Consider the following 14,223-nt stretch of genomic DNA (forward strand, 5'->3'; position numbering starts at 1 on the left):
AACTTTGGAAACACAGCTCCTGTGCTTCGGTATGATTGTGTGAAACACTACCTCCTGGTGACTAAGAGTAGCCTTGTGTTCCATCTGCCACCTTGAAGTACCAGAAAGCAATGCCTGTTCAAGTTCCTGTCAGCACACCTTGCTTGTACTTCAGGGTCACTCATATCTGAGCAGCAGCAGCGTTCAGAATCCTGGATGAGGCATCTCCTGTCCCTTGCAGATTTGCCCTGGGTTCAGGCAGATGTCCCTTCTGATCATCTCAGGATGACATTTGACATGAATACATGAATAGTCTTAGCCTGCTGCACACATGGTTTCAGACTGATGGCTTTTCTAGTCACAAGTGCAGGTGAACTGGAACAGAACTGAGCCAAGTGTAGCAAACTTGTACTGAGAGAAGACTGCTAGTATAACCACTGCCTCACCATTCCTACAGATGGCTGCTTGCCAATTTCCATTTTCCCAGTAGGTCCTGAGAGGTGATAAGTGCAGACTGCAGGCAACAGGCATCTAGGAGGCAGCAACTGAACCCCTGCCACAAAAGCAGGAGCGATGAGAAGAACTGATGGATATTGTTTTGTTTGGGAAGTGGTGGCTACTGGTTTCATAAACTAACAGCTTTGTAAACTGCTCTCACCTGTGATTTATCTAATGGTCCATTCTGCAGGCTGATTTCGTTATGGCAGCAATGAGTTGCAAGAGGCAGGCAAAGGAAGCTGAAATTGGGCTTGGAGATTTAAGTGTTGCAGAAGGGAAAATCAGTGTTCCTTCTGTTGAAAATTGATGTTTCAAATAATTTGACTTAGAAAGTGAAGAAAATAATGTTTGCAGAAAAAGGTCTAGTTCTCCATGAAAGCATCTGGTATATCACATTCCAGCATCTTTTAGGGGTAAAAGTAGGAACATGTGCAAGCATGGACAACATAGTTGTATTGTTTTTTCACATAAAGGCAGAAAGACTTAGCAATTCCCATTTTATTACCTCAGAAGATATCTGAAATGATCTCCTATTTAATACTCATTTTACAAAAAAATGGTATGCTGAGAAAATACTATTCCATAATGCTAATTCTTTTAAAAGATATGTGCATGAGAAGAGTGTTGGAAAAAATTGTTTGGCTACCTAAAATGGAATGCAGTCTAATCTTTGAAACACTCTTCCTGCATGGAGGAATAAACTTTATTTCCTGGATAAATACACTTTTATTAGATTTGTTGAAAACCCTTCTGAAACACACAAAGATATTTTAGAGTACACAATACACTGCCTTGTCAAATGAGCAAGTGACTGCTGCCCTGCACTCCCAGACCACTGTACATAGCACCTGCAAAGAGTTTTCTAAAACATGTCAAATGCACAGCCTCCTCAGGGAGACAAAATCCTATCTTGCAGGAAAAGAGGGCAACAGAGAAGTTGCTTAGGCTGCTACATCACTGAGAAATAGCGACTTGCTTTCAAGTAAGGATTGAAATGAATAATTTGAAGCCCATCAGTTCTGCCAACCTTGTCAAAGTCTAGAAATCTGCTGTCTTCCAAAGCCGTTCAAGATGGAAAATGAGAAAACTACGGCACCTCTGTGGCATACCAGAAGCCAGTTGTTCGTTACCAGTGAGTGGCAGTTTGTCAGGATACTTCTGGAGAATCCTGCTAGGGCCTGTATAGAAATAAGTTCTTCTATTTTTGCAGCTTGAACTTGTTATCCTCAGTGATCCTAAGTGCTCCAGGGAGCTCTGTGAAACTGCTTCTCAGGTCTTCGCTCTTGTTCCATGTTGGTTTTTTTGTTTGTTTTTCCCAGATTTTGAGCAAATGCCACGCATTTTATTTTATTGCCTCCAGTTAATGAAACCACTCCCCTTCTGCATGTGTGTTGCTATGGCAACAAATGATTGCGTTTTGTAATGCCTGTTAGAATAACTCTAACTTTTCTGTGCAGTATCTGAGATGCACATTAAGATGCACTACAAAAAAGAAGTACTGAATCTATCCATGAGCTCTCCCCCATCATCAGTGCAATAAGGCTTTGAGATTCAGTTTGTTGTCTTTGTAGGTGGCATGGCATCTCCTGTTGACTATGAAGCTTCTTCTGATCTTCACACATGTAATATCTGGAATCCTTCACCTACATAAACAGTCTGGTATTAAAACATCTCTAAAACAAGATGAAATTTTCTGAATATGGGACAGAGCATGAGCAGGTTTGCTGCATGTTATAAAGCTCATAATTGAGGCTCATTCTGTGGCAGAATCTATATATCCATAGACATGTTTTCCACCACTCCTTCCCGCAGTGGTATAAGGTTCTGATCAGCTGCTGATGCAGCAGTACTCTTTCAAATCTTACCGTGCCAATCGTTGTGCACGTAATGACTTCTCAAGGGAGAGGCTGGTGAGGGAGGGAATGAGAAGTTGTGTGGAAAAATACAGATCATGGCCTGAACTTGCGACTAAGGCATGATAAGAGGGAGTGTGAGAGCTTGGGAGCATGGACAGGCTGCCCTGGCCTGTGCTTCTACATGCTGCTGTAACTTGCTCATGGGCAGCTGCTCTGTAGCTGCACCTTGCTTATGTGAAGGATATATATCCGGCCCCTGTGCTATGGGGCGGTGCAGATGCTCTGCTGACTGGCTGCCATTGGTGATGAGGGCTTGATGGACACTCTACTGGCTGGGGGAAATCCGGGAGGACACTTCACCAGCGAGCCACCACCAGTGATGTGAGTACCTTTCCTTTAAATCTATTCACAGTAACTCACCTCTGAATATTTTGCTGGATCTGGTGAGCCTTATGCAGAAACATTGGTGCTTTTGCACAATAGAAGTTGTGGGGGCAGGCAGAACCACGTGCTCTCCCCTTGTGTAGGAAGGTGCTGAAAAACTTGAGAGGTCTTAAGTGCAGATAATTTCTCTCCATAGAAGGGACAAAAATGCAAATACTGAGGGCATAAAATGTAGGGACCACGTTCCTTACTTTCCTACTCTACTTTGCTATGTAAGCAAAAGGTCTGAATACTTCCATAAAAATGTAACAGGAAAATGGTTTCCTATTACGGAAACAAACTGGCTCCAAACCAACACCTCTGTTTCCACTGCTAAAATTTACCAAGTTTTCTATTTTCATACAATAAAGCAGTGTTTTTACTAACATTCTGTAGTACAATTAGGTATTAATTACAGATTGCAAAATTTGTATCAAATATTACCCGTGTTCCTTTTTTAGATCAGTAATTTGAGGCATGAGGAAGTTTTTCAGAGATGAGTAACGAGGTGGAAAGAGGGGAGGGAGACCTGAGTTTGAAATGCGTGTTTTGCAGAATACAGGTCCTAGTTTTGTGCAAACAGTCAGATGTTATTATTTTGCAACTCCTATCAAAAACAGAGGCACCCTATTTGCTTGTGGGATTCTGATTTTCTAAATGAATACAGCCTCCTTCAGTTCCCATATCCCACTTCTGATTGTGAAAGCCAGCTCTTATGAACTAATCCCAGGAAAAAATCAGCATCTGTAACCTAATGGAAATCAGTGAAGATCAGGAGATCAGTACTGTGTATGATCAGTCACTTGGATCTGAAATTCTTCTGAAGCAGGACTGAAACTGCACTGGCTTTGTAGTTGATGAGCTCACACTACTGAATTTTCACTGACTTCATTTAAAATGACAAACTGAAGTCAGATTGCTGTGTTTTAGCTCTGCTTTCTATTATGCACCTGTTCCGAACTGTTCTGCAAGGCAGCTATGCAGTAATTAAAACACTTCTTCAGGATTAAGTCCTGTTACCTTATTTTGATTTATGTTTGAGATAGTATCAATGGTTAGAATTTTATTGAGCAGGTTGGTACCAAATCATATTAAACACTAATCATCAACTAATGTCTATATAATGTTAATCACAAGATCCTTTTCCTATACTGCTCCGTACGTTTTTGTTTTTGCATCATATCTGAAACATCTGTCTTTTTTTATCAGTGCCATGAGATATGTAGGAGAGCGGAGAAACAATACTTGGAAATCTGGACTCAGTTCTCAGTCTGTCTAAGACCTTTCATGAAATTGTAATCTCTTAGGGGGGTGATAATACTCACTCTGAGCATGCTTCCTTTCATGTTGCTGATTTAGATAGTAATAAACAGCCCTTGTCCAAAACAGCTAACAAGATGTATCTGGAAAGTATGACTGCAGTCATAGTTGAATTTTTGGTGTATTACAGGGTTATAAATAAGTTAATATTTTCTTGGCACCGTAAAACAAATAATGTCTACTGCTCTTGTGTTTGTTTCCTACTAAATAAATAAGAAAGAAGTAGTTTGTTTAGTTGGCATTTAGATTGAGATTAATTTTGTAAGCACAATCAGCTTGCAGATGATCTATGAAATACTGGAAACACTACCAGTGGGATTATTAATTCACATCAGTGCATGTGCCAGATTTCTCTATAATTACTGCAAATCTCTGTTTAGAGAAGTAAAGAGGTATTCTTTATTACAGTCTGTGATGTTCTTTTTTAGCTTGGTTTTGCTCATAGTTCTGTATCTGCTGGCTGCTTTGAAACCTGAGATTTTACAATAATTGCTCTTTCTTATTTGAAATTATATGTAATGACCTTTATGTATTTACAAGACTATTGGGAAACTAATTGTTGAATTCTAAATTAATCATCAGCTGCCTAATCAAAACTGTTGCATGATGTCATAGAAAGATAATTGTAAGATAAATTATTTGCTTTCAAAAGTCGTGTTTAAACTGAGGGAATGACTTTGACAAAAATTTGATCGGGCCCTTTGGTCTGACCTATTAGTCCTCTTCATTTCCATCTTCCTGGAACAAGAGACTTTTTGGTATTGTGAGCTTAATGTGTAATAGCAAATTTGAGGAGAAAGTGGGAGTAAAAAGATCGGCACTTTTTGTTGGTCATCTCGTACTGTTGTAGAAAAGGCACACATTGGCTGTTTCTTTCCTTCTCCTGTTAGCTATGTTTTGATCAGGAATATCACAATGTAGCCTGTGGTCTTCTTCAAAAAGGCATTTTTCCTCCTCCACTTAACCTCCTACCTTTCTCTGACAATGGCTTTGTGTTTCTAACAATGTCTTCTGGTTGGGAGGTTGCTAAATGTTGTTTGATTGCTCAGCGGGCATCCTGTTAGAGCAGTTTGCCTCCCAGACTGCTTTACCTCTTAGTGCTTTTTCTTGCCACAGACTCACACTATGATAAAACAACCAAGCCATTCACTGAACCTGTATTTCTAGTGTCAGAGCTTTTACTAAACTTCTTGGCTTACAGCATCAGCTATGGTTAACACCTCATGAACAGGTCTATTTGTTCAAGAGAATAAACCAAACTTTACTTACTCAGTGATTAAGCAGCATAGGAGTTTGGACAGACTGTAAAAGCTTTTGGCTTCCTAAGCTTAGGTCCAGTTTTTTGGTCACGAAAGACTTTGGTGGTTACATTTACTCTGCTAGTAGACTGTAGCTTAACTAGTCCTTTCTTTCATTAGATATCTCATTTGTGACCACAGTGTATTTTAGATAACTAATGTTAAGAACTGAACTAAATTTATATCAGCTAATTAGCTTCCGACTTTTTTTTTTCCCATCAAGAGTTACAATTAATTTCAAGAGCTGTTGTTCAAGGTTTACAGAAATTGCTCCAAGCCTTAGAAACACAGTTGAAAGCAACTGCTTTCAACTACGTAAATGGTGTTCTGTTGCTTTGTGACTAATGTTTTGTCAGTCATGGAATTTCACCCTTTACAACTGCAAGTTCTGTAAAGTAGCCAGAATGGGAATGAGAAGTCTCTGATGATTCAGAATAGTGCATTAAAAGTTCTAAAATGGGAAGAAAGAAGAAATGAAACGTTTGTCGATTACAGCAGGACGTAAAATTTTAAATGAGCTGCTTAACTTCAGCATAAGGCATATCATCAAAATCTTCTTGGCTAAATCTGTGAGAAGTATCAAAAGATATAAAAGCCTTTGTGAAATCTAGAAAAAAAACAAAAACAAAAAAAAAAAAAAACAAAAAAAAAAAAACAAAAAAACAAGAAAACCAACCTTGGAAATGCATCAAATTGCCAATCTAATACACTCAACAAAAAAATTCTCCTTAAATTTGTATTATCTGATATAATTATAAAAACCTTTCTATTGTGCTTCCTTTTTAAGCTACTTAAACCTATGCCATGGGTAGTATCTAGAAATCCTGAGCATGTGTATGTTAGGTTTCTTCCCTTTAGGAACTTAAGAGTCTAAATGGACAACACAGTCATCTGCTTATGGAAAGAAGACTAGGACAGATCTGAGAATATAATTCTGTTTTTCAGGCTCTTAATCTTGCATCCTATCTAAAGACAGGCCATCCTGTCCCAGCTTGTGGGAATTAGAGAAGGGAGTCCTGGCAAAGTTCACACCGTTTCTCTTTGTGTTCCCAAAAGACACCATGAGGGGATTCCTGCAATTCTAAGACACTCCAAGAAAAGAATAAACCAGGGAGTTCCCTCTTATAACTGCATGAAGAACAGAGCACTGTCACATTCATTTGGCAACTACAAAGACTGAAGCACAAAAGTTTTGGTTTCCAGAAGGGTTGTGGTTGAAGACTGTTTTCATTGCAAGGCCTGCTTTGCAACACATCTTATTTTTGTCTTTTAGTTCAACTCACAGCTAAATTGAATGTAAATAAAAGCAGGTGAGATGGGCTGCTTTCCAGCTGATTCTAATCTACCCATACAGTTATTAAGAAACAGGGGAAAAAAAAGGTGCAGACACAACAGTGGTGTAAGTAAACTTTGAAGACAGTGAACCTCTGATAGTTTAGACCAGCTGTGATTTAAAAAAATCTAGTAAGCAGTGAAGTCCTTCACAAATAACTTTATTCAGCACTCTTAAATATTTTGCATGTTTTACAGGCAAGTTACAACAATCTGCAAAAAAATTGCTATTAAAAAAATGCTATGAACTAAATAGAGAAGCAAGAACAGGTTATGTTATATAGCAAAGGGTGAATTAACTCTTTCTTTCCAGGGAACCAAGCTACTGAGTTTTTGACTTGCAACTCATGCAAATATTACAGTAATTGAGTGTTTTTCTGGTAATAGTTTTGCCTAAAGTAGAGGTTAGGCAAGGAATGTCATGGCAACACAAGGGCCAGTGGATCCTTGGGGACAACAATGCTGGGCACCATGGAAGGTTTCCCCTGGCAGGGGGCAACAGGATAGGATCTTGGCAGCCACTGCTCATCCAGCAGAGCTGGATTCTTCAGCATCTCTGGGCAGCGACTGACGGTCCCAGGCTGAGAAGAAATGGGGCCTTGTGCCATGGGCAGGGCGGGGAGAAGACCCCAGCTTTAGTGCTTTCAAGGCCCTGACAGTGTTAGCAGGAAAGTAAGGAAAGTGTCTGAGTAAAAAGTAAATATTTCCATCCAGATCAATTTCAGCTTCTGACAATGTACATGAAGTGCACGTGCAAAAAGTAATATGTGGAACTCCGCTAATTGCTACAGTAATAAACTACCACGGCATGAAATGTCATGCTGGGAGTCTAAGGCTCCAGAGGGTCAAAAAGTCTGCTCAACAGAATTCTCTGCCCAAGCCATCAGGAGGTCATTCACCCTCAGGCAGGGCACTGTATGGAGAAACCGTGTACGGTTTCCTGTAGCACAGAGATCTACAGGTGCCAGCTGTGTACCAGGACAATTTATCTACTGTAAAATATGGTCCCAGGAAGTGTAACAGTGTAACAGCCATTTCATATACACAAAGATACAGCCTGTGTCATAAACAATTCCAAACACTGTGCATTCATCTTTATTCTCTCATTATTTTAAAGACATTTTATATTGCTGATGGGAAGGAAAAAAAATTAAAATGCTTTTGACAAGAAATAGACTTTTGTACAAGATCATTCCCTCCCCTTCCAATTTTCTTTTTGTGCTGCAGCTGCTGTTGCCAGGCTGTCTTTGTTGCTATGGTGGTGTTTTGTGTGCCAGAATTTTATATTCATTCTTTTAGAGTCACCTGATTGAGTGGCTGTGCTACATAAGTTATCAGCTTTACTCATAAAGATAAAAGATATATCAGCCTGCTGATGTTATTTACCTATGACATCAGTAAATTGATCAAACTTAATACAACCATACCTATGGCCACCGGCCATAAATTTACGGAAGTATTAATATAACAAGTGAATTCTTATAGTAAATGAGTGACTTAAAAAAAAATCTCACTTGGGGCTATTACCTTTAGTAGGTTTCATTTTTTGGCATAACACTCATCGACAAGGCAGCTTTACTATACCTTGCCTTGTATTTGTCTCTCAGTGGAAAGATTTGAGTTTTATAGTCTAAACAAATTGAAAGGTGCCTTTCTCAGAATGATTGTGCCTTTACCAGAGATACAGGGTCACGTTTTCTTTCTTTCTTTTCTGGAAAATTGCTCTGTACAAGTTAACGATCCTGCTCCCGCTGATAATTAAAGCATAATTTGGTCCAATTTAAAATGCAATTAGGATAATATACCTCTGTTGAAGATGAGTTTATCTTTAATCCCAAATCCTGCAAACACTGTCACTTACGTTTAACTCTCCGTACACCAAGTGCACCAGTGTACTTAAGCATTTTCAAGTCAGGGGCCACTGCTTCTTTTCAAAATGTAGATTTACACCAAGAAATTCAGGATAGCAAGTGGCAATGAGATATTTCACATACGTGTCTCTGAAATCAATGTTAAAAAAGCTATATTTTAATGCATAGCTCATACAGTCCTTCAGTGTAGCTTTCTCTGTATTTTCATTTGACCTGACTTTGATCAATGCCATCTGTTACAGTGACTTATCTGCCAACGTCCATTTGCACATCTGAATCTAAACTTATTGTGTATTCATCTTATTTTCTGGAAATTAAATAGCAATACATAAAATATTTTATATAAATGATGACTTACAAGTACACTGCATTCTAGTGACTTACTTACACGAGATAATCATTTTAAAGCCCAGGCTGCAAAACCAAAAACATTCAGAAGTTTAGTTCCTGCAGTGTGAGATCAGTGTGTATCCCATCCCATAAGTACATTTTTGAATAACTACCTTAATAACTTCACAGCCAAGTTTATTATTATTAGCAATACAACTTTATTTCAATTTCATGAAACTAAAAGCGGCTGAGTAAAGAAGAAACAGAATACAGGCATAACAATCTTAGTACCTTGTGAGCCTTACAGTACATTTGGATAAAATGTGCCTGCTTCTTCCTGTGCCTGACGTAGAGCAATCACTTAATGATAATTGTACTCTTTATGGGTATAATGATCCTGCTGAACGTAGCCTATTTCCAGGTCAGTGATGCCATGCTTTGCGGAAAAGAGTTTCAATTTAGATGCATGTAGAATTTAAGTGTTTGAAATGTACTGTGTAGCAAAAAATGTATTCTTAGCTAGAGCAGAGGCTGATTAAGCAGCACTGATAACACATAAGCTAGCTAGCTCAGTTGAAACTGAATTCCCACTGATTTCACTGAGCCTAGGATTTCAGCAAACACTGAATATTAAGCACTTTCCAGAATTGTTGCTTAGTAGGCAGACACACTGCCATTTCCTTTTGTGCTTATTCCTCCTCTGAATGCAAAATCCATTAGATATCTGCCATTTAAAAGGCGTGTTTTCCTTTGGCCAAATACCATGTTCCGGTATGCTTCATCAGATTAAGACTGAAAAGCCACAGAATTGCTCCAAACAGTTTTTTGTATTTGAAATATCATATCCAAGTAAAACAGCTAATGCTGATTTATAGGGTGACTGACTACATGGTCCTGCTAATAGATTCCCAGAGCTCCGTAGTATCATCAGAAATCAAGTGGTATCACTGTGAATTGTAACTGCTTTTTCCTAACAATTCAAAGAAGGCTAGGTCAGGGAAAAATGTATTACAGCCTTGCTGAGAAAACTGCCAGAGATGCATCCACCTATAGCTGTTTCACATCTTTCAAACAGCTGGTTTTGGCAGACTGCTGTGAATATAAGTATTTAGGTGAGCATGGTTTTAAATGATCATGATACTGTAGTATCTGTGCTCTTTGCTCTTATTTTCTAAGGATTTAAATATTTCATTTTTGTTCATTTGTATAATACATTCCCTGTACTCAGCTCAGGTGAGGCCGCACCTTGAGTGCTGTGTCCAGTTTTGGGCCCCTCACTGCAAGAAAGACCTCGAGGCCCTGGAGCGGGTTCAAAGAATGGCAACAAAGCTGGTGAGGGGTCTGGAGCACAGGCCTTATGAGCAGCAGCTGAAGGAGCTGGGAATGTTCAGTCTGGAGATAAGGAGGCTCAGGGGAGACCTTATTGCTGTCTGTAACTACCTGAAGGGAGGTTGTAGTGAGCTGGGGGTCAGCCTCTTCTCTCATGTAACTGGAGATAGGACTAGAGGGAATGGCTTCAAGCTGCACCAGGGGAGATTTAGGCTGGACGTTAGGAAATACTACTTGTCTGAAAGAGTGGTCAGGCACTGGAATGGGCTGCCCAGGGAGATGGTGGAGTCACTGACCCTGGAGATGCTCAAGGAACGTTTGGATTTTCTGTTGAGGGACATGGCTTAGTGAGAACTGTTGGTGATGGGTGGATGGTTGGACTGAATGATCTTGAAGGTCTTTTCCAATCTTGGTGATTCTGTGATTCTGGGATGAAAAGGTAGTTGTGAAAATGGTACTGAAAAGCTCTCTCCCTTACTCCCATCAAAACAGACCAATCCCATATCTACGTCAGTGCAGTCAAACTCTGAATTTGTTATCATTTAAGTCACAGCAAATCAATGGGAAATATCACAGGAGTGAATGCGTGAAGTTTCATTCTGCCCCATATTTGCATGGCAGGCTGATACCAAAACAACTGAGCAAATGGAGTAATTGGCCATGGAACATGTCTGTTGTCTGCAGACACTATTGGAAAGGTGTGAACTCAGATCCCACTAAAGGCAATCAAAAGTTTCTTGTTGAAGGGAAAAAAGTTGGAAGAGGCCCAGTAAGCCTTAACAACTCAGGAACTAAGAGCAGATCAGGAGTCTGACATGCCACTTTTGTACCTTTCCAATTACAAAACAAACAAACAAAACAGAAAACACCAAACAAAATCAAAAAGCTTTCCCCCACTTACATAATACATATATTTCTACTGAGTAATTTTTTTAAAACTCTATTCCTTTGAAACAAAACCAATTTTTCTTTGTTGACATTCTTTCTACATCGTTTGCTTATCTTGTAGAAGCTTAACCTTCTGCCCCAAAATCTTAAGGGTCAACTGAAAACCTCTACAGAGAAATTTGAGATCTCTTGTGCTGTGTCATCAGATCTTTCTATCTACTGTGGCTGCACAGGGATGTGAAAAGAGACAAAGTCATTTTTGGAGCACGTATGACTTTGTTCTTCAAAAATCTTTCCTTAAAAACATTGGATTTAGGATTTTGTTGGGTGAAAGGAGATTTTGCCATTGTCGTCTTTTTTGTGGAGCATAACTACATTGAATTAAGAAATTAGGAGGAAGCTGCTTCATTTTGTGAGAGCACAAAGCTTTGGGAAACCAATTTAACAAAAGTCATGATGGGAATTGTATGCACCATTTTCTTTAAAAGTCTTTCCTCTTTTGCTGTCCCGTTCATTGCTTGTGGTCCAAGTACTGCCCTGCCTTTACGCTTTTTATCACGGGAAAGTGTGCCATGCCTTTTCCTTAAAATAGTGCCCAGCTTCCCTCACGCTAACACCTTGCGTAGCCTGGCGTCGGCAGGAGGTACCACTCATCGTCCGTCTCTCCCATCGGTAGGACAAGCGATCGAGATACTCACCTTCGGTCCCTCGTCCGATACGCTGGGACTCTCGGCTGCCTCTCCCGCGGTGGCTTTCGTCCCCGCGCCGCCACGCGTCTCCCCGTCACCCTTCTGCAAGGCCGGTGCCTCTGTGTCAGCTCCCCGATTTTGGGGCTAAGGATAGACCGCGTGCCACTCCCCCGGCGCGCTTCGAGGAAGGCAATTACCGGCCGCCGAGGGCCGTCCCGCCCCACGGCGGCGCCCCGCAGCGGCCCGCGCCGAGACCCGTCCCTCCCCCCGGCTCCGAGCTCCCCCGAGGGCCGCCCCAGGATCGGAGCCAGCCTAGGCCTCGGCCCGGGGCGCGGGGCCGCGCACCGCCGGGCGGAGGGCGGCGGCCGCCCAACACAGCCCGAAGGTCGGCAGGGCAGCGCTCCGCGGGGCGGCCGGGCCGGGCGGCCCCGCAGAAAGCGGCCCGAGGCCGGCACCGGCGCCCCGCCGCTCTCCCGGCCCGACCCCGCGGCGGGTCCCGCGGCGGAACCGCTCCCTCCCGGCCGCGGCCGGCAGGTGGCGCCGCAGCGCTGCCGGCGCGGCGCGCTGACCTCGCGCGGGGGAACCTCGGGGGCTGAGCTAGGCGGAGGAGGGGCGGGCGGGGAGCGGGCAGCGGCGCTCGCGCCGTGCCCTGCCTGCGCGTGTGAGAGCGAGCGGGCGTGTGCGTGGCGGCGAGCGGCGGTATATAGGGGATGTGCCGCCGCATGGCTCGTCCTGGCTGCCGCCGCGCTGGGTCTCTCCTCGGGCGCCGGTGAAGCCTCTCGCCCTCCGGTTCGGCGGCCGCTCCTCCGCCCGCGCCTGGCGCGCCGAGCGCGGCTCCCGGCCTCCTTCCCGGGGCTGTTTCTGGAGCCCCGCCGTCACTCCTGAGGCGGCCGCCGTCTCCCGCGGCTTCTGCGCTCCGGGGCGAGCGCGTAAATGCGGTGCAGATGGCCGGGGCGCAGCCAGGGGTGCACGCTTTGCAGCTCAAGCCCGTCTGCGTCTCCGACACGCTGAAGAAAGGCATTAAATTCGTCAAGTGGGACGATGTGAGTAGCTTCTTCGCTCGGGCCGGGCGGCACGGGCACGGCGCGGCTCCGCGGCGGGCATGGGGCGGGCGGGAGGCTCCGGCTTCTACGGATAGGCAGTCGGACCGCTCGGCCGGGCCGCCCCGCGGGCGCCGTGCCCGCTGAGCGGGGCAGGTGGAGGTGGCGGGAGCCGGCGGCTGCTCGGCACGACCGGGGCCCTCGTCCGGCTGGCCGTCGCCTCGCGGGGTCCGTGCCGCACCGGGGGGCGCTGCTGGAGCGCCAGCCTCGTGAGCCCAAACTTTCTCCGAAGATTCAAGTCTCCTCCGCGCTCGCGTCCCCTGGCCGGTGCGAACGGTGTTTTCGCTGGCTCCCTTCGCTAGCGTCCTGCTCTCCCTCCTCGTCTTATTCTGCACGTTTCCTTCTCTGTGGCTACGGCGTAGTTGTTTTCTTTCTTTCTCTATCTACCCTTCCCGTTGCCTTCCCGGGCCTGGTGGTGTTGCCCGGCTCTGGGCGCCTTATCCTTCAAGTCAAGTATTCCCACCCCTCTCCTTCCTTGGTTAGTTAGAACACAAGATCTACCTTAAAATCGCACCTGCTTGCCACTTGCTGCTTCCTGTCACCTTTGATTTGTGTTTCTTCACGTAGAGCAGCATGGTTGTTGCTTTACCTTCAGTGGGGCAGCTGTTCTGCCTTTCTTTGCTGGCTGTGTCTGGGATGCTATTAGAGAAAGTAGCCCTTCTCTGGTCAGCTTTTTTTTTTTTTTTTTTTTTTTTTTTGTCAGTTCATGAAAGTAAGAATCCTCTGCAGTGGAAAGGAAAGGCAGAAAGGATGGGTCCTCTCCTAGCTTTGCTCTTGCAGTATTGTGCCTCCGGTATGAGGTTGGGTGTTTGTGCCCCAGTTGCGCAGAGTGCGTGCCCAGAAGTCTGCCTGTGATATAGAGACAGAGGAGCAGATGGGAAGGCAGGCTGGCACACTGGACAGTTTGAATGTTGTGGGAACTGTTGAGGTTAACTTGAAGGATGTAACACAGCTCTCACTTCTTCTGTGTATTTGGCTGAACTAAAGACTTGCACAACAGCAACTGGAGGGACAGCGGAGAAGGGGAGAGAAGGGGCAGTGCATGTGTCTGACAGTTGTTCTTGTTCTGCTGTGTATTGCGGTTTTGCCATTGCTCTCAGCCTGTCCAGCAGCCAAATGTGTAATCCTGACCTCTATAAACCATGACAAACGCTTTCAAGGAAGGAAAGAACATCAAAGAAGTGAACAAATTGTAGAGTGGAATTGTATTTACGAGGAAAGACTGATACCTTTCTAATATACTCAGCATTCTGACCTTGTCCACAGTAATAAACAGTGCTCTGAAACAGGTTATGGTTGTTGAGAAGATA

General features: G+C 43.6%; 1 protein-coding gene across 6 annotated transcripts in view; it reads left to right on the forward strand.

Moving 5' to 3' along the window:
• Nucleotides 1-12,430: 12,430 nt before the first annotated feature.
• The window catches only part of PLCB1 (phospholipase C beta 1), a 375,296-nt gene continuing 373,503 nt past the window's right edge, over nt 12,431-14,223 (forward strand). For all 6 annotated transcript variants that reach the window (XM_048938285.1, XM_048938286.1, XM_048938288.1 and 3 more), the window contains exon 1: nt 12,431-12,856. In XM_048938285.1, the coding sequence (XP_048794242.1) occupies nt 12,758-12,856 (99 nt within the window). In that variant the 5' untranslated portion in view covers nt 12,431-12,757. The remainder of the gene's footprint in view (nt 12,857-14,223) is intronic.

The sequence above is a fragment of the Lagopus muta genome, chromosome 2 (genome assembly GCF_023343835.1).
Source record: "Lagopus muta isolate bLagMut1 chromosome 2, bLagMut1 primary, whole genome shotgun sequence".
NCBI classification, from domain to species: domain Eukaryota; kingdom Metazoa; phylum Chordata; class Aves; order Galliformes; family Phasianidae; genus Lagopus; species Lagopus muta.